The following is a 25,768-nucleotide window of genomic DNA, read 5'->3' as shown; positions in this document are numbered from 1 at the left end:
AATATAGAAAAGACAGTCCAGAGCCAGTAAAATTCTTTTGAATTTTGCTAATGATATTGCTGCTTTGATTAGGGTGAAAAATTGCGTTTGGGGTAATAAACTCAGTTGCCTTCATATTCATATTAATGTTTTTGTGCATGTAGGATATCCATGCACATTTTTGTTTCACCAGAGTGCTGAAGATCAAACTCATAATATTATATACATCCCTTTTAAATTATTGATCCATTACATGATCCATTTATGTGAATCTGTAATGAAGCTCTCAAGTATTAACTTTAATAAATTAAGCTGTCATTTTCACAGTTATCTGAACAATTTGAGGCAGGAGACTACCTGACATCAAGTACTTCTGTATTAGGTAAAACTAAAAAATACATTGGAAGAAAATAGAGATGAAGAGGAAGATGGGCATTTTGGCAGCCAAACAGATTTAGCTCTGACTGTACTGGGGTCATCTCTGATTACTCAGCTTTTAATATACTAAAATTGGATGAGATTTTCATGATGAATCTTTTGTGTGTACTATTGAACCAAATATTTCTTTCTCTTATTTGCTTTTTACATCTTCAGGTGGAGAGATTAGGTGCTGTGTCTCTGGTTTTTTTCCTTTTGGATCCACATAAGCATAATTTGCAAGCCTTTGTCATGTTGAGAATTAATTGTGATGGAAGCTAAAATGTTGTTTCATGCTAATTTTGTAATGTGTATATACTGCAGAAGTTAGACAAAGGAACTAAGTTAAACAAAGATCTAGAGCTACTGCCAAACCTAAAAACAACAGTGGCACAAAGAAGAGAACAGAATGCAGGGTCCAAAGCCAACAAAATCCAAGTGTAAATTTGCTGGTTGACAGGCATCACATGTAAATGGGCTTATTTTGGCAACTGCTGGGATTAAAATACAAAAGACATCACTTATACAAAAGCAAAAGTAATTGAGCGCTTTTTTTGTTTTTGTTTTTGTTTTTTTTAAGAAAATGGTCTTTCGAAATTTATAGTAGTCATGTAGCTTGTATGAAGAATGCTGCCTTTCACTTTTGTTAAAATCTATTTATTGTTTACTTAATCCCATTACTGGTGTACTGTTTTTCTTCATATTCATGGAAGTTATTTTGGGTGACATAAGAAGACGACATGACCATTACATAAAAAGTGTACTGAATTTTTTTTTTTGAAGTCTTGGATTGGAGCCCATAGTTAGAATCCTTTCTTGGTATGTTTGCAGCATATTTTATATTGTGAATATGATTGCCGTTTTCTAGCCATTGCCTGTGTGGCATTTACTTGATGTAATTACAAAAATGCCTTTTACGTTATTTTATGGCAGGGAATAAAATAAAGAGAGTCCCTAGCTAGTTATGAAACTGACTCACTTGTGGCTCATCTGATAGCCATGGGTGAAGGGAAGCAAAAGTAGGAAAGTTTCTTTGAAGATAAAGTTAAGGAATGAAAACAGATTATTCTCGTACAAACAAAAAGATATAAGAAATGAGCATCACTTTTCTATATGTTCAGAAAATGGTGGTTTCCCTCCCTCCGTTGGATAGTATTATTTACAGAAAATGGTGGTTTCCCTCCCTCCGTTGGATAGTATTATTTACATATGAATATTCTTTTTTATGAATTATTAGGTGTTCTTTTTTCGTTTAATTGTGTTAAAAACCATGTTAACATAAGATTTACCCTCTTAACAAAATTTTAAGTGTATAGTATTGTTAACTGTATACACATTGTGGCACAGCACATCTCTAGAGCTTTTTCATCTTGCGTGACTGAAACTCTGTATCCATTGAACAACACTCCATTTCCTGCTTCGTCTAACCATGGCAACCACCATTCTACTTTCAGCTTCTATGAATTTGACTACTTTAGATACCTCATATAAGTGGAATCATGCAGTATGGTCTTTCTGTTACTAGCTTATTTCACTTAGCAGAATGTTCTGAAGTTTCATTTATGTTGTAGCATATGACAGTATTTCCCTTTTTTTAAAGGCTGAGTAGTATTCCATTTTCTGAATATACAGCATTTTCTTTATCTGTTCATATCTCTGAAAGACTTAATCTGAGCAGTCTTTCCTTAGGCTCTTTGTATAGTTCTTCAAGGCATAATTATTTTAAATATATGATAGCCTTGTAATCTTTGCATTGGTAAGGATCAATCATTTTATTTCATATTACGAGTCGAAAATTTGGAAAAAGGGATATTCATTGTAGGAATAGATAACATTTGAAAGGTAATGGAAAGGTAATAAGACTTGTGTTTTGTACTTTTTTTTAATGAAAAAACTCTTACAGATATTTGCCTTCCATTGCTTCAACAAAGACCAGGCTATTGCTTTGTATCAAATCACCATGTCATTCTTTCCACATGGACATAGACTTCTGTTTGAACTTCAAATGAATACCCGTAGAGTTAATGTCTCTTTCTCTTGTAGTCTCTGATACTGGGAGCCAATTGCTTATAGGTATCCACCATTATTTCCAAAGCTATAACTTGACTATGTTACTGTTCCTTGTTTTTAAAATTTAATTTTCTGTCTCTCTTCATTCAAGTTGTACTTTTTTAGTATTTGATTTTTTTCTTTTTTGAGGAGGGATTCCAAAATAAGGGTGTAACATTTTTTTTAAAGCACATGGGGAAGGGACCTTTTTGGGGGTAAAATTTACATAGAGTGAAATAAATGGATCTTAAGTGTACAATTCAGTAAGCTTGATAAGTATGTACTTACCCAGGTGACAATACTTCAGTCAAGATATAAAGCATTTTTCTTGTACAATGTAGTGAATACAATGGAGTCCTTCCAGGATCAAACACTTATTTTTCAAGCTGCTGGGAGTGTTGGTGGACAACTCTCACCAATGTCTCTCTTCAAGAGTTGCCCTCCACTGAAGAGAGCTATGTTGACCATGGTCACACCCACTTTGTAGGGGTACCTTATATCCAATGACTGGTCAATTCAGTGGTAGGGTAGGTGGAGAGGTATAAGGATCTTGTCTACTTGCTGCAATTTGGGTCAGTTCCTAAGGCCCATGCCGGCTGGAAAACTCCCTTTGTGATGAGTTAAGGCTATTGTTGCTATTGTATCACAATTCTGCTTCTCCCTCTACCCATTTGTGCTTCCTTCAGCTCATAGGTGTTGAACATGACAGCACTTCCCAGTGGACTTCTTAAAAACAAATATCCATCTCAGAGTTTGCTTCCAGGGAAACCTAACCTTCAACACCCCAGAAAGTTCCCTCATGCCCCCTTTCAATCAGCTGTTACCTACCCAAACAACATTTTGATTTTATCACTTTAGATTAGTTTGCCACTTCTAGAACTTCATATAAATGGAATCATATAGTATGTCTTCTTTTGTGTCTAGCTTCTTTTGCTCAAAAGATTCATCCAAGTTGTGTATAGCAGTTCATTCTTAATTGCTGAATAGTAGTATTCTGTTCTATGAATAAACCATCATATTTCTATCCAGTTAGGTGTCTGCAGGCATTAGGACTGTTTTAAGGTTTTGGCTATTATAAATAAATCTGCTATGAACAGTCTTGCGTGATTCTGTTTGTGAATATATACGTTTTCATTTCTCACGTGTAAATATGAAGAGTGGAATTTCTGGGTTCTAATATAGAAGTATGTTTCACTTTCTAAAAAATTGCCAAGGAGTTTTTCAAAGTGATTTCACTATTTTATACTCCCACCAGTAATGTATGAGAGTTCTAGTTGTTCTCCATTTTCTCCAACACTTGGTACTTACTAATACATTATATTTAGGTCCATCATATTGTTATTTATTTTCTTTTGTGCCGTTAATTTTTTTGTGCCTCAGTTCCTCCCTTTCTGACTTCTTTTTGATGAAGCAAATATTTTTTGTACTCAATCTTAATTTCTCTAATGACTTTTTAGCTATACCTCTTTTAATTATTTTTAAGGGTTGCTCTAGGGATTACAGTATACACTCTTATAATCTACATGGAGTTTGCATTTTACCACATTGGTATAAAATTAAATATTTTGAAAAGTATTATTCCATTTACCCTTTCGTATTCTTTGTCATGAAAATATTCTGAAGCTTTCAAAACAACTTTATAGTTTCTGCTTAAACAATCAAATGCACTTTAATGAATATAGAGGAAAAATAGTCATTTATCCTTACTTACGTATTTGCTATTTCTGTTCTTCGATCCAGATTTTATCTGGTGTCATTTTTGTTCAGCTTGAAAACTTTAGTATTTCTTACAATTCAGATCTCTAGGCAATTATTCTGAGATGAGATTTTTATTTTTCTCTTAGAATTTAAAGGATGTCATTCCATTGTCTCTGGTCTCTGTTGTTTCTGATGAGAAGTCAGCCTTTATTTACATATATCATTTTCCCCTTATGTCATTTGTCTTTTTTCCCTCTGGTTGAATCCAAGATTTCTGTCATTGTGTTTGCATTTCAGTATTTTGACTATTGTATATATTGATCAGATTTGCTTTGTATTTCTCCTGCTTAGAGATTGCGGAGCTCATTGGATCTGCATGCAAGTTGATGTTTTTCACTGATTTGGGGGAATTTTTGCAATTTTTTCCCATGTATGTTCTACCTCATTTTCTCTCTCATCTACTTCTAGTACTTCTTTCTCTCTCTTCTACTTCTAGTACTCTGGAAGTACTAAGTACATGTATTTTAGACCATTTAATATTGTCTAACAGGTAGCTGAGGCTCTATTTTTCTTCTAATATTTTTTCTAATAATTTTTTATTGATCTTTGTTCAGTTTCACTTACTGTTTATTCTTCTGGGTCCAGTTCATTGTTAAGCTTATTCAGTGAATGTTTTATTTCAGATACTGTAATTTTAAATTCTAGAGTTTTCATTTTCAAGTCCTTTCTGAGAGTCTCCATCTGTTCATTCATTTTGACCATCTTTTTCTTAAAGTCTTTGAATATATATAATAGCTGCTTTAAAATCCTTTTCTGCTTATTCCAACATCTGTGTCATCTTGAGGTATGTTTATATGGAGTGTTTTCCCTAGACTATAGGTCACATGTTTTTTCTCCACACGTCTATTAATTTTTTATTTCATATTGGAAAATATAGAAGATATGTTGTAGGAGTTTTGGTTTCTCTTCTTCTGCAGAGTTTGTTGTTGCTCGGTAAGTGGTTACATTATTGGTTGGTTATCTTGAGGCTTGGTTTTATGCTTTGTTAAGGCAGTTCTGTGGAAAGCCCAAATTATTTACCAAGCTCCTCTAATTAGTTTCCTCTGTGGTACCCAGCTGCTGAAACCTATGCTCAGTTATTTTAGCCTTCCAGCTGTTGCTTTCAGTTGGATTCCTTGTTTTCTTCCCCACATTTATGTTCTTCAGAGTTCAGCCAAGGATTTGAGGGGAGTTTAAATGTAAATTTTTGGACCTCTCCAGCTGGAACTCTTTTCCTGTCTGTGTTTCTCCTCCTTACTTTCCAGCACTGGCATTCTTAAATTCTGTTTTCTGGCTCCTTAAGCAAAGAAGACAGTGGCTTTCTCCTTGTCTAGCCACAACATGCTATGCTAACTAGGAAATGTCCTCACTGGACAAACCATATAGATATAGGTCTTACCCAGTGAGTCTGGTTTTGTCTTTTTACTGATCAGATTCTTTCCAGTTTCTGCCTACTTTTGTTCACTCTTCCTTGCTTTCAAATAGTTGTTTTAAAAAATTTTGTCCACAGTTTCTAATTGTTATTTTCAATTGAATAACCCCAGGAGAATGGTCATTGGAACATTTTATTATTTTAGAAAACCTTTTCCTCACCCCGTAAAGATCCCTTGTACTCCTTCCTAGTCAACTCTCTACCCAAGAAGCAGCCACAGTCTTTATTGTATCACTATGATTTTATTTTTCTGTTTTAGGTCAACTTATAAAGGGAGTAAATTTTTTATATCTGGTTTCTTTCACTCAGCATAATGTTTTTGAGATTTGTGCATGTCGTTGTTTGTGCCTCTAGTCCATTTCTTTGTATTGCTGAACAGTACTTCATTGAATGAATAAAGCACAGTTCCTTTATCCATCTTTTTCATTGATGGTCTCCTGGATTGTTTCCAGTTTTAGCTGTTATGAACACTGTCCTTAGTATTTGTGTAAAAGATTCTTTGTGAATGTGCTTTTTTCTCACTTTATCTTGGGTAAATACCTAGAGATAGTATTGTTGTGTCATAAAGTATATATATTTCTGTCTTTTGATCAACTGCCAGTTTTCCAAAGTGTGTCATTTTCCATTCCCACAGGCGATATGTAAGATTTTGGGTGCAGATTTTATTTTTATGTCAAGATTATATTCTGTTGTATAATGAGATAATTTTTAATGTATATTTTTAATTTCTGGTATATAATTTTGATAAGCAGACGTCTTTTTAAACTGAAAATAGTCTGACTTAGAGATTTCAAGAATGATATGTTTTATTTACATAGGCAGTGACCAACTTTTCCAACTAGTTTAACAGCTCCAAAATTTGGATGCTGGAGTAGCTTTTTGATGTAATTATTCATCTTTATAAGTTGTAAGTGTTTAAATAACTTAAATTCAGTTTTTTTATGAGTTAGACCGTAATTATGAGAATATAAAATTTACAAATCTGTACATGGCAGTGATTTTTGTTTACATGTTGCTGTAATAAACAAACATGAATTTGAACAAGAGAGTTTTAGTTCATTCCATTAAAACACTGTGCTGATATCAGGGGTTTTAGTTGGTTGTCTTCTTGGTGTGGTTACTTTTGTTCTGTGTTTCGCTTGTCAGCTGTGTCCTTTATGAAGGTTTCCTGCTCTCTGATGGGACTGGGGAGAGTGAATGTGAGTAGAGAAGTAAAAAGCTGTAGCTACTACCAGAAAACCGGTCCTTATGTTAATTAGCAGTGTCGTTTTATATATGAAAACTTTATTGAGCTTTCTCTGTGTATTCAGCACTGTAGGTGATACAGAATAAGAGCTGAATGTGGTCTTTGCTCTTAAATTAATTTGAGACCACATGTTAGACCGTGTTCACTTAAAAACAGTATAACTTTGGGGCTTGCCCTGTGGCCGAGTAGTTAAGTTTGCGTGCCCTGCTTTGGTGGCCCAGGGTTTCACCAGTTTGGATCTTGGGCATGGACATGGTACCACTCATCAGGCCGTGCTGAGGCGGTGTCCCACATAGCACAACCAGAAGGACCTACACCTAGAATATACAACTATATACTGGGGGCCTTTGGGAGGAAGAAGAAAGATTGGCAACAGATGTTAGCTCAGGTGCCAATCTTCAGGAAAAAAAACCAAACAGTATAACTTCTATGCTGTTTCACACAGATTTGTAAGTATGATACAAGTATTAAAGAGGACCTGGTAAGGATTAGGGAGGTTGGACAAGTTGTACAGCAGAAGTAGGATTTAAAGTGAGCATTAAATCAGTAAGACTTAATTAAGTGTAGAGGAGGTAGAAGTGCAAAGAGGAATAATTAGAGCAATGAAATGTTCATGAACGATACTGTGTACAGTGAATATGCCTGATGGTTACTATTGAAAGTTTGAATGGTAAGACACTGAATGGCAGCTCCTTGAAGGCAAGGTCTCTGTGTCTTGTGCATTTATCTATCACTAGTGTCTGGAATCCTCCCTAGATTATGACAGTGTGTATGCCATGGAAGGAAGTTAGTGTTTCTTGACTCTCAGGGTTGGAAGGGGGAGAAGCAATTGTAACTGGGGTTTCAAAGGCTTTAAACATAGGAGGGACAAAACCTAGCATAATTGACAGTAAACATTTGTAGAACAGACGAGTAAAATATTCCATTTCAGGCTGAAGAATTTGGGATTTATTCTGTTGGCATTGGGGCACTAGAAGTATTTACTTTGTAAATCTGGGGGTAGTGTGTTCTGAAGGATTATTTTAGGAAGATTACACTAGCAGGATATTACAAGCAAGTGAAGTATTATGAAATAGTGTTTTAAGAAGTCTCAGAGAGACTCTAGCAAAAGAGTCTAGGTAGGATATCCTGAATACCCAAAATAAAAAGGTGGCAGTAGGAATGGAAAAGCTGCCTTAGGAGACATTCGTAAGGAACACTTAGTATAGGGATGGTGGAGGGAGAAGAGAAGGGACAATCAACGATGATGCCAGTATACAAGTCTAGTTGACCTGAACTATTATAGTACTACCTACAATTTTAGAAATATTAATAATTAGGGTCCAAAGACATATGAGGAAGAGATGGAGGTATATGAAGAATTTGGTTTTACATACGATGGGTTTTAGGTGATGGCAGGAGAACCAGATGAAAGCTTCCAGTAGGAATTTGGTGATTTAAAATACAGAACTGATCTTAAGTCTGGGAATGTACATTTGGAAACTGATCCTTTGGAGGGGACGCTCAAAATCATAAAACTATATGAGCAATCCAAGGGGTAGAGCATGAAATGAGAACATTGGGATGGAGAGCAGGTACTTTTAGTTTTTCACACAGAAGAGGAAGTGATAATAAACAGAAATAGAGGCCCAAAGGTTAAGGGTCAGCAAATCCCAGAGAGGCAAGATAGTTAACAGGATTGGATACCACAGAGCAGAAGTGGGCAAAATATCACCTGTGGTCCATTACCTATTTTTGTAAATGAAGTTTTATTGGAACATAGGTATTCTTTACAGTCATGCACTGCATAATGACATTTTGGTCAACAATGGACCGCATACACAACGGTGGACCCATAAGATTAGTACCACATAGCCTAGATGTATAGTAGGCTATACCACCTATGTTTGTTTAAGTACACTATAGGATGTTCACACAGTGACTAAATTGCCTAATGATGCATTTCTCAGACTGTTTCCCCGTCATTAAGGGACACATGACTATTTGTTTATGTATTACCTATTGCTGCTTTTGTGCTACAGTAGTAGAGTTGAATAGTTGGTAAGGAGAAAGTATGGCCCACAAAGCCTGAAATATTTACTGTCTGGCCATTTATAGAAGTTTGCTGACTTCCGCTATAGAGATCAAGGAAATGAAGACCAAGAGGTGGCCTTTATATTTTATGATTAGGATAACCTTTGATGACCTGAAAGACTTCAATTTTGTGTTGTAAACAAATGTTTACTGAGAGTCTTCTGTGTCCCTGGCATGTGGTTTTGCTGATGTGGTCTAGGAATAGGCTAGGTACGAGTAAGAGATTCATTAATGAGTGAGTGAATGAATTGTAAGGAGTGAAGGTGGTCAATGTACGTTTTTGTTTTGTGAGTCTAGAAAGAAGTCAATGGTAGTTTGAAGAGTTATATGAGGAAGAGATTTTTAAATATAGGGGAAATATGTAGGAGAAATTTTTACAGAGTTTCTCCAAGAGACACAGAGTATGTTGCCATTACAGGAATTAATGGTCTAAGACTTGAACATAGGGAGTACATGGGGCTCATTACAGGAAATGAATAGAATTGTTTGTGGAATTAAGTTAAGAATAGTAATTGCTCACACAGCTGTTTTTAAATAGCAAATTGTGTTAGGTAATCAGCAAAAATCTACTAAAATGTGCTTGATAGTTATGCAGAAGCTGCTTTATTGGTACTGACTTATGATCCTAATGGGTACTATAAAAACAAACAAACAAACAAAAAAACCTTTGTATGCAGTTTTCACATTGGTACGGTACTGTATGTTTTTTGTTTAATGTGCAAGTGCAGTTGTAATGTTTTCATCTTCCTTTTCCCGCCACCAAACCCAAATATAATTGTCTTATTCAAGAAGAGCAGCAGCATGAACTTGATGAGTTCACAGAGCAATGAGGTGTGTTTTCATTGAAAGGAGTATTATCTATTTGGTTTCTTCTCTGCTTGTCTTCCTCCCTAGACAAAAATGGAATGTTTCATTGTGTGGTTGGATTTAGATCCACTAATTTATTTGTTTTCTGTTTTTTCTATATGTATTTTGCTCGACTGTACTTCTTTCTTTTGGATTTGGCTGTTTCTTAGGACTCCATTTTAATTTGTTGGCTTTTTAGTGATATCTCTGCCTTTTTTTCTTTTGTAGCTTCTCTAAGGATGTTAATATACATCATTAACTTCTCACAGTCTATTTAGAGTTAATACTGTACCACTTCCATAAAATGCAGAAATCTTGTGACCTTATAGGTACCCCTCCCCTGCCTTCTTTTATGTTGTGTTTCTCATATGTATTACATCTAAATACATTGTAACTCCTATGAGAGAATGTTTTAATTTTTTGTATAAATAACTTTTAAAGAAGTTAAAAGGAAAAAATAGTCTTTTATATTTATTTCTGATGTTCTTCTTTCCTTCCTCAAGATCCAAGTTTTTCTCTAACATTTCATTCTGCTTTAAGAACTTCTTTTAGTATTTTATTGTACTGCAGGTTTGTTTTTGTTTTTGTTTTTGTTTTTTGAGGAAGATTAGCCGTGAGCTAACTGCTGCCAATCCTCCTCTTTTCACTGAGGAAGACTGGCCCTGAGCTAACATCCATGTCCATCTTCCTCTACTTTATATGTGGAACGCCTACCACAGCATGGCGAGCCAAGCGGTGCCGTGTCCACACCCGGGATCCGAACTGGCGAACCCCAGCCCGCCGAAGCAGAAGGTGTGAACTTAACTGCTGCGCCACCAGGCTGGCCCCTATGGTGCTGCAGTTTTGCTGGCAACAAATTCCTAAATGTTTTTATAGTCATGTGCTGCCTAATGATGTTTTGGTCAACAACAGAGTGGGTAAACAGCTTGATCCCATAAGATTAGTACTATATAGTCTGGGTGTTTAATCCTGTCTAGGTCTGTGTAAGTACACTCTATGATGCTTGCATGATGACGAAATTGCCTGACACATTACTCAGAACGTTATTCCTGCCATTAAGTGATGCATGACTATATTTGAAAAATGTATTTCACCTCCATTTTTGAAGGATATTTTTGTGGTTGATATCATAACCCTCTCCCGCCCCCCCCCCCCACCCTGCCCCGTGCTTTAAAGATGTGTTTCCTCGTCTGCTGACATCCATAGTTCCTGAAGACAACTCTGCAGTAATTTGAATTGTTGTTCCTCTCTGTATAATGTCTTTCTTTTTCTGTCCACTTTCAAGGTTTTCTCTGTACTTTTGGTTGTCAGAAGTTTGACCATGATGTGCCTAGGTATAGTTTTCTTCATATTTATCCTGTTTGGGTTCACTGAATGTCTTTAAGTGGTAAATTTATGTCTCTTACCACATTTGTGAATTTGTTGGCCATTATTTCTTTAATTTTTTTTTCCTACCCTGTTCTCTTTGTTCTGTCATTGTGCCTATTAGACTATTTACTATCTTCCCTTAGGTCTCTAAGGCCCTGTTGATTTTTTAAATCTTTTCTCTTTTTATCAAATTGAATGATTTCTATTGCTCTGTTATCAAATTCACTCACCTTTTCTTCTGTCATCTCCATTTTTCTTTTACACCCATCCAAGGTTTTTTTTAGATTTCAAATATTTTATTTTTATTTCTAAAACTTCCTTTTGTTATTTTTTATGTTTTCATTTTCTCTGTGAGATTTCCAGTCTTTTCATTCGTTATGAACGTATGTTCTTTACTTCACTGGGCACAGTTATAGTATCTGCTTTAATATCCTTTTCAGAAAATCTCAGTATTTGGATCATCTTGAGGCTGGCCTCTCTTGATTATCTTTTCCCTTGTGATTGGGGCACATTTCATTGTCAAGGAATTTTGGATTTTATTATGGATATTGTGAATATTATTTGTGGAAATTTTGGTTTCTTTCATGTTCCTCTGAAGAGTTTTGATTTCTTTGTTTTAATTGGATTAGACTCAAAGTGAAAACTCTCTCTTGCCTGAGTTTGGCAGCTGCTCAAATTTCAGTTTGATTCTTTCAGCCTCAGCTGCAAACTGCCTTGGGCCTGCCCTGTGAATGTGTGTTTCAGGGCTCAGCCAAAGACTTGGGCAGAGATATACCAAAAATTTGGAACTCCTCTTTTTTGCCTCCCTTTTTTTTGGAATCTGTCCTTACTTTCTGGTGACCAAGGTTGTCCTGGCTCTCTTCTTTTTTCTTCAAGCCAGAAAGACCGTGGGTTTTCTGTTGGAATTTAGTTTCTGCATGCTGTGGCTGCTGCTTGCCTGCAGGAGAAAGGTTTAAGAATGGGAGATTCACCTGTGCTGATCCCTAAAAGCTGTTCAAAAGAGAAACTCACCCATTCTGGTCTCTCATTCCAAGTTTATGTTTCCATCCAAAATCAGCCTGGTTTTGTTCCCTGTCTAGAGCCTTTTGGTAGTTTTATGTTTGTATTTTTTCCCCGGAATTTATAGTAGTTATCTGTAGACACCAACTGCATTATATTGAAAGCTGAGCTCACTAGGTGAGTTTTGAGATTTCTTACAATATATTTGCAATCTGCTTTTAAAAATAATACTCCCTTTAAAAAATAATGATTGTTATTTTAGTAATTCTTGAAGATCTGCTTAGATTGCTAGACATCACTCTTTTATTTTGGATTTCTTTTTTAACCCATCTTTAGTTACTGAATTCCTGTGACAGACTGTCATGTGAATGCTTTCTCGTTTTATATGTTCTTAACCATTCAGTAAACATTTGAATGCAGAATACCACACTTCTGCTAGGTACCAGAAGAACATAGAGATGAACAAGGTATGTTCCCTATTATAAACTTTTATTGAAAACAACCATCAGTGTTCAAGATAAAATAAGTGCTAATTAATTTCTGAAGAAGTGTGATTAATTTGTACTTAGTTGTTGGAGAGCAATTTTCAGAGGAGGGGGCATTGGATCTTAGGCTGATTCAAAATTAGAAATTCAATAGGTGGGGAAAAGATGAGGGTGTATATTCTAGGGCTAAGAAACAATAGAAATCGAATATGAATGTATGACAAGTCTTGGCATGTTTGAGGAGTGATTAATGTCTTGATGAGACTGGAGCATTGAGTTTTTGGAGGGATACAGTCATTACTGAAGCTGAAAAGGTGGATTGAGGCCACCTTGAAGAGTGCCTCTCTCAGGAGTATGAATGTTATTCCTGATGCAGCAGAGGATCACATTTGAGGAGTAAATGCATGTGATCCAACTTGTGTTTATGGCAAGATGTGTGCTGGCAATGTTAACTGTGGTTTGGAATGGGAACATAATAGAAGAATAAGCAATACACAGGACCTGCATCAGAGCACTGTATGTGTGAAGAGAACAAATGGGATAATTACTTAAAATATTGCTGAGGTAGAAATTAATACGATGAGTAACTCACTGGTTAAGGGAATATGAAAAAATAGTCTTACCAAATTCACGAGAATCGTTACGTTTCTAACCACATTTGTAAATATCATAACATCATGCTGAGTATATGAAACTTTGGAACATTTTTTATTTAAAATTCCTTTTATAGCAGTGTACTTTAGGCTGTACTATATTGAATACAAAGTGATTTTTCTCAGGAGATGGGATGAGGTCATTTCAAAGTCGTGGTACTTAACAGTCTGTGTGTGGGTTAGCCACTATGCCTAGTGAAGATTTAGGTTTGTCTAAAACTTTTAAATATTTTTGCTCTTTGGGAGTAGTTACTTGTCTAGTTCACAGAGTCATTTACAGTCTAACTGCTTCTCAGTGGAATTTTCAAAATAATATTCTGTTACTTAGAATGTTGGTTGATTATTCTCTAAGGAGAAATGATAAGCTAACAAACAGGGAACTGGTTTCAGCCCCACTGTCATTAAACTGATTGCATTATTTTCACTGTGTACATTCATTTCTTCCACAGGTATTTATTAGGGCCTACTGTGTATCAGGCACTGTTCTAGGCACCAAACACGTAACAGTGAACAAAACAGACTACATCCTTATTTACACGGAGCTTTCAATCTTTTGGTAAAAGACATTAAACATCCCCCCATAAGAGGACATTTGAACAGAGACCTGAAGGAAATTAAAGGCACAGACCATTCACATTTCTAGGGGGAAGCATTTTATGAAGAGGAAAGAGCAAGTGGAAAGGCCCTGAGGAGGAAGCATGGTTGGTGTCTTTGAGCAAAAGCAGGGGGCTATGTTGCTGAAATAGAGTGATCGGAGAGAAAGAGTAGTGGGAGGTGAAGTCAGAGAGGTGGGAGGCAGAAGCTGGAAAACATTGTAGACCAATGGATTTAATTCTGAATGAGATGGGAAGCCATTGGTAGAATTTAAGCCTAGGATTGACATGACTTAAGTTGTTTTTTAAAAGGTAATTTCTGTGTTCCTGCATAGAGAATACAGACTGTTGGAGGGACAAGAAAGGAGACCCTTTAGGAGGCTATTGTAATAGTACAGGTCAGAGATGATGGTAGCTTGGACTAAAACGATCATGTTATAAATAGTGAGGTGAGTCATAGTCAGATTTTGGAAATGTTTATAAAGTAAATCAATGGAATTGTACCATTGAGGGACTGAGTAGGCCGATCTTTTGCTGAGACTCATCTGGAGTCGGAGAGAGGCATCAAGCCTTTTTTAAGAGTCGGCTGTCTTTAGTGCCTCTGTGGAATAAAACAACTTTCAGTGTTGTTTAGGTGCAGGGCTTTGGTATTTACATTGGAGAGGAGTGTTGCCAGTTGCTTCTCAGGTGCAGTGGAAACACCTTTCCTTGTTTCCAGAAACTTGACAGCTAGTTTAGGGGAGCTTTAGGGACGGCCCAAGAGCTTTGTCAGGGTCAGAATGTCTCTTCAGACAGAGCAGATACTCAAGATAGCAGGTCACTAGACAGTTCCCAAGGCGGTACAGAAGATCTGCTTGCCCTCTGGGAACTTGGTTTCAAACCCTGGCCATCTGACGGTTTCTGTTTTCTTAGAGAGATCTGCCATTTCCTTTTGACCCCTACTCTTACTACTTTGATTAAATCACTGCAATGTCCTGTTGAGTTATATCTTTACAGGGCATTTATATAGAGTGATGTGGCTCATAACAATAACATAGCAAAATCACTGTGTTTGAAAGTTATTTTCAAAATTAGTAATTTCCTTGAAATTAGCCTTGTGTTTACTACCTAGTGTACTTTGGCACTAAAAATATCATTTGTAAATCTTTGTTCTCAGCAGTTCCAAATAGAAATTGTAATTTAATTTGAAAAGATGACCTGAGAAGCCTCGTCTTTCTAATCTTTTTACTGGTCTTATTTTCTTACATACTTTGAAAAATAATGAAACTTTTATTTGACAATTCATTGTATAGAATCTCAATTTTTATGAGTAAAAAAAAAATCTGTAACCAATGTTAAATACTTCATATGAGGCAATGTCTTAACTTCTCTTAAATTCCCTTACAATTTTATTATTTCTATAGCTTTTTCTATTTTAATGAGTTTTTCATTAGTGTGTAGTGTAACAAAGGATTTACTGTTATATTGTAATTGATCCTGTTTCACAGTGAATTTCTGGAAAAACACATTGGTAGATTTATTTCATGAGTATCTAAAATCTGAAAAATATAATAAAAATGGTGGTGGTGGGCTTTAGGTCTATATTGTTTTTATAATTGATTGCAGCCTTTGAGTCTTAGTAAAGGAATATCGTTACTCCACAAATAAAATTGAGTGAAGAAACTATTGAAGAGACACATTCATAGCTTTGGTTGTCTGACATAGCTATCTCCTGTCATATTTCTTTCATCAGATCATTTATTGAATCACCCTATATCAGATGGCAATCCTGCAAAGTATATCATCTTTCCCTTATTTGTAGCAGTGTTGGGATTTGATATTTTTGAAGTACATTTTACTTGCTAGAATGAAAAACCTGATTTCAGTGCTACCAAAGGCAGTGAGTGAGTGTGTGTGTGTGTGTGTGTGAGAGAGAGAGAGAGAGAGAGAGAGAGAGAATGTGTGTGAGAGAGAGAGAGGTACACAGTCCTCTGTGCTCTTCCTTCCAACTCGGTCCATGTTCCTTTTCCACAGGGATAGACTCTTGAGCATGATACCAAGCAGACTGACTGTATTGACTTGCTTTTCTTACTGGCTTTGCTGCAGGGATATTCTAACTACTCTTCTCTTCATTCTTTGTATTGTTCCCCTTCTTCTTTTCATTCCTTCTGAGCTCACTAGACTCCCCACTACTACCTGAAATATTTTCCCAATTCCGCACCTGTTTTTCAGTTTAGCTTAATCTTAGTCTCAGGTGGCAGAGTCTTTGGCAATAGATCTGGTAGTGGCAAGTGGGAGGAGAAGGAACTGGTCAGCAGCTTTGCTCCTCATTCACCCCTTTTACCTCGAGGCAAGTCTTGTCTGAACCTCACCAAACCTTGAGTAATGCTTACTGTACACAAACTCTGTACTGTTTGGGCCCATGTAGGAGAGAAGAATAGGTGTTTAGCATATAGAGGAGTCACTCTCCCCCCAAAAAATCTGTTTTCAGTTTTTGCTAGTGGTTAGAAACCTAACAAAGGCTGTACTAGGACTCCGTGCTAGGAGAATGAAAGAAGGGATGGGATAGAAACTGTGAGACAATTTTATGATTGACTCAAGAAAGAAAGCATTTTTGGTCAAAAACAAAACATGGTGGTGGTGGAGAGGAAACAGGTAGACTAATATCTGAGTTCTTCCTAGAAAAGAGAGTAATGCCAGATGTTGATCTTTGACAAGAACTTTACTTGCTTCTCCAAGAGTCTTGCTGTCTGATACCTCAAAAACTAGATTTCCACTTTTTATTCCTTCTCCAGGGTCCCAAGCTCTTAGGGAACTGCCTGTGTATATGGTTAATTTATGATTTGCTTTCAGTTACTTTTCCTGTCAAATGGTTTACAAAAGAAGGAAGTAGATTGTTTCATCGAATTCACAAACCATTGTTTTTAGATATAAGGTCAAAAATTTAATGTTTTTTCTACTGGAAAATATTAAATAAAAATAGTATGCCCTTTAAAATGGGATGCATGGAATCAAAATATATATTGGATTTTATTTAATTGGTTCCATTCAGAAAAGCAGGTACTTGAGAGATTATGTACACGAAAGATTAAAAAGGAAAAGAGTGATTTAAATTTTTATATTAGTTAAATTATTGATTAACTTTTTTTTTTTTTAAGATTGGCATCTGAGCTAACAACTGTGACCAGTCTTTTTTTTTTTTTTCCTGCTCTCTCTCCCCAAAATCCCCCCGGTACATAGTTGTATATCTTAGTTGCAGGTCCTTCTCGTTGTGGCATGTGGGACGCCGCCTCAACGTGGCCTGATGAGCGGTGCCATGTCCGCGCCCAGGATCTGAACCAGTGAAACCCTGGGCTGCCACAGCAGAGCACATGAACTTAACCACTTGTCCACGGGGCCAGCCCCTTGATTAACTTTTTTAATCTTATTGAATAGAAATAGAATAATTTATTAGAAAGTTAAGCAAGACTCAGAGTGTTTCTGCCACTTTATTGCTAAACTTTCTCTTACATCTATCATTTTAGTCTGTCAGTTGAAGAACTAGCTTCTCTAAAATTGTGAATTGGCATGTGTAGACTAGAAATGGGAAGGAAAGAAAATATGGCAGTGGTGGTTCAGGTGTACCTTAATAGAAATGTTTTTCCCCCTAACTACTGTATTGCAACTATGGTGTATTTTCTTGTCGAAAAATAGTTTTTCAGATTTTGATCAATTTGTATAATTTCTGTGTTAAGTTTAATTTCTGTGTGTAATTTCTTTTTTTCTGCTTACCTTAGTCTTAGGGCTGAAGCTTTCAATGTTTATTATTCCTGTCATATTTCTCTGTTTGTACAGCCATTGTCTTCAGCAGAAAGGAGTCATTGATGCTAAAAGATGACTCTTGCCTTTGTCAGTGCCAGCCACGGCCTTCTACTCAGAGTCTGGATATGTTAACAATAAAACTATAGAGCTGTGAGTTTAAAACCTAGCCAGATCGTTGTTATTCTGTAGCATCCTTTGAGCCCCCTGCTATGTCCAGTATCATTGATATGTAGTACTCTTTAGCTAATGGTTTAATTAACATTTTATTTAATTAATCTTTGCTCTTCCTTCATGCTGTGGAAGTGATTAGTGTCAGTTGATGAAAAATGAGTGTGTGTTTTCACAAAATTTCATGTATCTCTTTTAAATTTTGTATTAGATGTTTTCTGTAGCAGGCACCCATCTTTTCTATATTCTCTTTTACAAATGTGTTTAAAATAACACAGAGGCCTCAAATTTATTAATCATTTGATATAAGACAATTCAGAGTCATAAAACAAACTGTAATTTGATTATTTTTATTGGGATATGATCATCAAAATAAATTTCCATTATATGTTCTAAGTGTTCAGTGAAAGTATGATTTCCCCCTCTCTCCCAGCCCCAACATTCTACTTTCTGACTCTGAATTTGACTACTCTAGATACCTGTTATAAGTGGAATCATGCAGTATTTGTCCTTTTCTGACTGGCTTATTTCACTTAACATGATGTCCTCAGATTCATCCATGTTGTAGCAGTGTAAGAACTCTTCCTTTTTAAGGCTGAATAATATTCCATTGTATCTATATACCACATTTTGTTTATCCATTTATCTGTCGATGAATACTTGAGTTGCTTCCACCTTTTGGCTATTGTAAATAATGCTGCTCTGAACATGGATGTACAAGTATTTGAGACTCTGCTTTCAGTAGCCAATTTACTTTTGTATTTTACTTTGACTAGATAGTATTAAAAAATCTTTACTTATAGAAAAATAGTTGCAAATAGAAGTATGACTTTTTTAAAAAAATAAAACTTCATAAAATTATTTACAGTTTCATAAGTAGTTTTATATTAGTGCATTTTGTAGGTTAATAGTAGCAACTGGATCTCATAGAAATCCTATCTGCTGTTCCACGGTGTTGATTGCAAAGAAAATGCTTGGAAAATAGCCCACAGGTGATATTGGAGAGCTGGTAACAAAGTTTGTTTTTTACATGAAAATTCCCAAATGTGTAGAATCTTTCTTAAATTCTAGAATTTTAATAAGAATTCTCCAAGAATGATCAAAACACTGTGTATCTTTACACATAATCTTTATGTTTTCAAAGCTTCTGGTTCACTTGAAATTGTGCCTGGCATATTGTCTGTAGTAGGTACCCATCTTTTCTCTACATGGTTTTAAAAAACTTTAAAAAATATACATTAATCACTTGAAATAGAAAATACAGATGCATTAAAAGAATAAGTTAGGTTCCTACTAACTGAATTAGTAACTAGTAGATTCTGCTTTGGAAACGGACTCCCCTTTCCCTGCTTTTTGTCATCTATCCCTTCAAATGGCAATTCTGTCCCCATGAAAGACCCTTGGGAATTGTGGCTAGTTACTAGAGAATTTGTGGCATTTAACTTATTACAGACCATGTTCCCATCTAAATCACAGAGGACTTCAAGGAAATTTTTTTGAAGAAAATGAGATTCTAAATTTAGCAGAATGTTGTCTTTGTAACATCTAGAGTTTTCTCATTCAAGAATGAAACAAAAAAAATCAATTATGTGTATTTCATCATAGAAAAAACTCAGAAGGGATTGGGAAACTGTAGCCTGTTAGGAGTCAAGGATGAAAAAGACTAGTCCTCAAAGCAGAAAAGGGAGAAATGGCTGGATTGAGAGATCTCCAACTCTTTCAGCTTTTTCTGGAGACTGATTGGAAGGTGAAAATAATGGAGCCAAAGCTTCAGAAGGTACATTAAGGAGCACAAGGAATTGTTTTCTTGTTAATGGTTACTGATCCTTTCTCACTTTGAGTTTTCCTTTGAAATTTTCTTAAGAGTGGATCTACTCATTTGGAATCAGATTTTAGGGGAGATTTTACTAGGGTGAGTCGTCACATCATTTTGATTAGTTTTGTTATAACTAACATTGATTTGATATGGTTTGCTATAGTTTGATGTCTTCAGTTAAGAATATCTAATCAGTGCTCTGATGGAAACTAGTTTTATTAACTTGAACAGTTTGACTTGCTTCATTTTCTAAGGCTTGTCTATAATGGCTGAATTCTTCATATTTTCATGTAGACAGTACTAAACTATAGAAAGTTGGGGAGTTCATCTACTCTTAGAAGTAGCAATGGATGGGGACAGAAATGGAGAGCCCAAGATTATGCCCCATTCTAAAATCTCCAAAGACATATTTTGGTTCTGAAATTCTGCAGTGTATATAGGGTGTTGTATGGAGCAGTGAGGAAGATACTCTGAAGTAACATTTTTTACAGGTTTCTGAGACGGGAATTGATGTACAGCCAGTTCCACACAAATGCAAATACCACTTGTTGAATTGTGCTCTCTGCTATATCATACAAAAAAATCCATCATAGTATCCTTTTGGATTTATATTTTTCACTTTCTTCTCTCCTTAGGTATGGATGAACGAGGAAGTACAACATCTTGGGGAACAAGTGGTCAACCAAGCCCCTCTTATGACTCACCTAGAGTAAGTTTGTTCATCAACCTTTGATTAAAACTGTAAAGATAATTTGGCAGAATAAGTTCTTTCATATATGAACTCTTATTTCTTAAGAGAAATGAAGATTAACTTATTTTCTTGGGAATATAGTAGATTACCCAGTACCTTCATGATGAATTTCATTCTTTCCATTAGTTGTCATACTTTGGAAGTCTATTTTATCTTCTACAATGAAGAAAATATTCTTGGTGTTATTCTACACCTGAACTACCTACAATATTCTTCACTAAAGTTGGAAAAGCTTGGAATGCCTCACTAAGTATTCTCTATACATGACCATTTTTCATCATGTATTGTTTATTTGCTTTGAGAGATGGTACTGGCTTTCCAAGTACCAGCTTCCAGTCTCTCTTCTGTTTTTGCTCTCATAGTCATCAGCTGTTTATATCAGAGACTCTCTAGCCCTGTCTCTTGGAAGCATATCAAATCAGACATAAGAGATGACATTTCTTGGTTGGCAGTTAAGAGGAAATAGGACCAAGCTTTAATGTTCTACACTCTGAAAGGTCAAAAGGTTAGAGCCTTTTCCAGCAATAAACAAACAAAAAATTCCCAAAACTTTTAATGAGACTGAGAGATTGAAAATTAGACCAAAGAATTGGCAATAAAATTAAATTCTGTGCTCCCAGACTCCCCAGTAAATTGGTGAGGTTAAAAGATACCTTTTCCAAAACGTCATACTTTGAGTAAATAATGAACTATTTATTTTTCTCAGAATTAACCAAGAAAAGATAGACAAGCATAAAATTTATGGGTACTTAACCCTAGAAGCAAATTCACTTAAGTGGAAGGAAAACTGAATATGTGCTTGGAGTTCATAGTCTGCATATGGGTTTCACTGTTTTGCATTGAAAAATGCTGAGTTAAAATATGTGGTTTTGCTATTATATTTGGCTGTAGCCTATGTTTAATTTATTTTAAATACCTTGGGAAGAACTGAGATAGTCACATGGAATCCAGAAAGATATGGAGAGACTGTTAAACATGAGTTTTAGTGTTTTCCTTTCAGCAATCGGTGCTGAGGACTGTAGTGTAAAGAGCACTTCTCTGGCTATCACAAGACTTGCATTTACTGTCAGCTGTACTATGAACTTGCCATTTAATCTTGGACATGTTATTTTATCTTGGGGAGAGTTAAACTGGTTGGTGTCCGAATGTCCTTCTACCTTTAAAAGTTCTTGATTCTTTGAATAATTTTGTGGATACAAAGGTAGGTTTCCTATTTAGATTTTGAAGTAGGGATTTTGTATAGTGGAGAACACAGTGCTATTGATTAATATTGGATTATTGTCTTTCAGGAGCCTGAGTTACTGTGTGTAATAGCATGTTATTTCTTAAAATGCATTAAATGGTGCCTTTGTACCTTATATTTACTTCCCTTTCAAGCTTTCAATTTTTTCTGCTCAAGTGCTAAATAGGACTTTAGGAGAAGAGAACATAATAATGTATCCAAACAGTTACATATTTCATGATCCTGAAATTGTTTGCCTCTAGAGGTGGACTTCAAAGCAAATCTTGCTTTTCTTTTTGCTATTTGATCTGCAGGTTAAATGTGAAATTCTGTTTTTTTACTCTGAATTTATTTTTTGAGGGTGTATTGTGTGCAGTGAAAAAAATTGATTTTATAGTAAACTAGTTTCCTGTTTAAAAAACACAGATTAATCTCTGGATATTTCCAGTCTACCATACAACCATAAATATATATATGTACATAGTCCTTCCTGTCTACTGAGAGATCAGATAGATTGGCGACTTAATGCTACCCTTTATTTTTGTTCCCTTTGAAATCTTCTCTTTCATTAACTTTCCTGCTTCTTTCATAGTCATGATTTTGAACCTAAAATAGTTTAGTGAGCTAGTTAAGAAGTTATGTTTTATTTACAATTTCAAACCATTTATTTCTCCACTGAACTCTTCTCACCAAGGAAAGACATTTATGGTTACCTTTGCAGCTGCTCTCAGTGTTCCTTTGAAGGAGGATTATCAGCTTTTTGGGTGTTATCATTAACCACCATCACTATCTTGACCATTTTTTTCATAATCATAAGTATAGTTGGTTATAATTGTTAATAAGAATGTTAGTTGACCAAAGTATTTCATTCTGAGTATTTTAGTATGTTGAGTTTTTTAAATTCAGAAATAAATATTGATATTGGCTAAAAACCAATTTTGACACATTGTTAGTAAAATTATTAACAAGTCAATTTAAACTTTAATGAAATTGCAGGTACATTTGTAGTAATTATGTGAATGAAAGTTATTTTTAGACTTTACCATGTTGTTTAAATAATACATTTTCATCATAGCAAATTGCGTTATTTAAAAAATAATTTGATTTTATATTACTGATAGAAAGATTTTTTATTTTACTTTTGTTTAAAGTTTGAAAACACTCTAGACCACAATAAAAGGTATTTAAGAACTGCAAAATGAGTGGTTTGGTGAAGTCATAAAACATATGCTTTTAATTTAGATGGATTCAACTATCTGAGTTGCTCTTCTCTTCACTCCCTGCCCCCACTCAAAACTATAAGGGGGAAAGAATAATTTTTTGCAATACTGTAAAACCACGTTTGGCACTTGGACTCTATTAATACTGTATATTACTATACATTTTACTGTACAAGATTGGCTATACAAAAATCATGTAGTTTGAACTTAACATTTATTTAACAGCTTTTTGGATTTTTTGCTTTGTACACTTTTTTGCCTAAGTCCTGACTTCAAATGTAATTCTAATGAAGATGCCGTTCTGCTCTAGTAACCTTGATGCATAAGTGAGCTCCACCAGAGTTGGGTGGTTAAGAGGCCACAAACTTCTCATCATTGTGTTAGCCTTATACCTGTTCTCTCAAAAGTGGGAAAAGTCATTCCAGCAGGGCTCCCATCTGTTATGTCTGCCGTGTTTTTCCCAAATCCACCAGAAAAGTAGCTGCACGGTACACAGGTGGTTGATTGAGTTTCTGGGTATCAGAACTACCTACAGTGCGTCGTTCAGTACAGAGTTTTTGTTAGGCAGACACGGAAATAAATGCTGTACCTAATAATGGTTATAGAAGAAATAGTAGACGTAGTCAGCCTTCTTAGGAAATGTGGAGCTGAGATAGAACATGTTTGAGACAGTTGGGGCGAAGTAACACAGTTTCACGACATGTACCTCAGACCTCTCTCCTTTGTTTGAGTCCTGTGCAGAACAAAAACACACACATGAACAGACGAGCATTATCGTGCTGTGTGTACTGTTTTCAAAAATTGTGAAAGTGATGATTGAGGTTAAGGCACCTTTTCAGAGACTGAAAGGAACAATTAAAATCTCAGATAGTTTAGACATGAGCAAGAGGTATAGTTAATGAGTTTGTCTCCACCCTCCTTTATTTTTTATTCTTTTCAGCAAACAGTTTTCTGTATTTCACATTGTACCAATCATAAAGGCCGGAGAATATTATGATCTTTCTTATTTACTATGGTGTTACAAATGATTTACTCTAGTTTCAGATTTCTCTTTTTCCTCTTTAGAAGGCAGTGGTTAAGAGCGCAGACTCTGGAGCCAGACTGCCTGAGTAGGAATCCCAGCTCTGCCACTTACTACCTGTGTGATTCTGGACAAGTTACTCAAATCCACTGTACCTCGGTTTATTCATCTGTGAAATGGGGATAATAATAACTACTTTATAAGGTTGTTGTGAGGATTAAATGAGATAATATGTGTAAAGCGCTTAGATCAGTGTCTGGAACATAGTGCTCTGTAAGTCTTGGCTTTTATCCTATGTATATCGAAATTCATCATCTAGAGCTATATGTAACAGTTAAACAAATTGAAATGAATGAGTACATTTGCAAATGTGCTGCATTCTAAGTGTAGTGAATAAGAATTATTTGCTGGTTCAGTCGTGCTTAATATACTTTTACTTCTTTTAGATTTGTAAAGGACACAAATAAAATCTATTTCATTTTCCCTTCAATTGTCTATTTCTTTCTTGGAAAAGCAGAAGTCTTGTGACAAACTTTGATATAAAACTTTTAGTCTGTCTAGTACAATGCTTTGTATTATACATAAGGGATGCTCTGTATGTGTTTGCTGGATATAATCAAATTGGGGAAGAATCGTTAATTTATTGAATTAATTGTGTTTGGAGATCGAGGGAGAAAAAAAGTTGATTTAAGATGGCGAAGCTCAAAGTAGATAGTGGTGGTATTAATGGTAATAGGCCTTTCTTATGCTTAAAAATTATTGTCCTAAGTGATGACATTACTTAGTGAAACATTTTATTTAAGATCACAGCCTTCGGAGAGTTATACTCGATGATCTTGGACAAGTCACTTAACCTCTTTGTACCTCAGATTTCTCATCTCTAAAATTATGATAATTTTACACAGTATCTTGTAGGGTTTTGGTAAAGATGAAATGTAATAATAGCTATGAAGTAGTTCATTTATTGATAGAATGAAAACGGCTATTACTATTACCACCATTATTATTATTATCTCCAAATATCTAATATTTGATTGTGCATTTCATGATTATATTTCCTAATGTACAAATTCTGTTTCCGAAATGTTGTTTGATCATATTAGTTCATGGAAACTCCAAGGGGCCATGCCATCTTGGTTTTCCTGCCCTCTTAGCTCTGCTACCCAACATAGGCCAAGCTCAAAGTGCTGAAGTACCGTTGGGGTTTGCACCCTGGGCTAGGGGTTATGACAGGGCTCACAGGAGAGAGAAGTCTTCTTGCTGACACTCTTTCCTAAGATACAGAGTTTTTCATTCCTTAATTTAAAAGTTAAATGTGTTCACTGGCAGGTAACCACTAATAGAAATTATATTTATAGGCACCATCAGTGACCAGGAGTTGGCATTTTAATCTTGAACATTTTTCAGGTTATATATGATCTGTTAGGGTAGTTGTTTTTGGAAAAGAAGCAATATTCAATTGAATAGCGTTTGAGTGCTTATTTTTTTCTAATTGCTAAATTTCCACCATAGTTTTCCCTTCTCTTTATAATATGGTTTTCAGAATGAAACAATCGTGTCCATGTTGCTCTTCTTCCCTCCCCATTTTACAGTGTTATAGAATTTTCAAAACTAGGATATATGTTAGTTATGTACAGTCCGTTTATTTCATAGATGAAGAAACTAAGAGCGTTTGGGATTTGGCTAGGTTGAGATGTGTGCTATTGATACAAAATACACATGAGATTTGGATAGACGGTTTGCCTAGTTAATGGCAGCCTCTGGCCTAGAACTAAGATATTCTGAATTCTATGCTAGTACTTTTTAACCCCTTACCTCTTAGTATTTCCCAACTTAAGAACTGTCTTAAATTCTCTACCATATACTGAAGGAATGGAACAAGAGAGAAGAGAAAGGGGAAAAGAGAATCTGTA

The 25,768-nt window shown here is 35.4% G+C and overlaps 1 protein-coding gene across 17 annotated transcripts in view; it reads left to right on the top strand.

Annotated features, from left to right (window-relative positions):
• The window catches only part of TCF12 (transcription factor 12), a 351,415-nt gene that overhangs the window by 124,685 nt on the left and 200,962 nt on the right, over window positions 1–25,768 (top strand). For all 17 annotated transcript variants that reach the window (XM_023616749.2, XM_070236010.1, XM_070236006.1 and 14 more), the window contains one exon: window positions 20,277–20,350. In XM_023616749.2, coding sequence (XP_023472517.1) covers window positions 20,277–20,350 — 74 coding nt within the window. The remainder of the gene's footprint in view (window positions 1–20,276; window positions 20,351–25,768) is intronic.

Source organism: Equus caballus, chromosome 1, assembly GCF_041296265.1.
Source record: "Equus caballus isolate H_3958 breed thoroughbred chromosome 1, TB-T2T, whole genome shotgun sequence".
NCBI lineage: Eukaryota > Metazoa > Chordata > Mammalia > Perissodactyla > Equidae > Equus > Equus caballus.
This window is presented reverse-complemented; position numbering and strand designations above follow the sequence as displayed.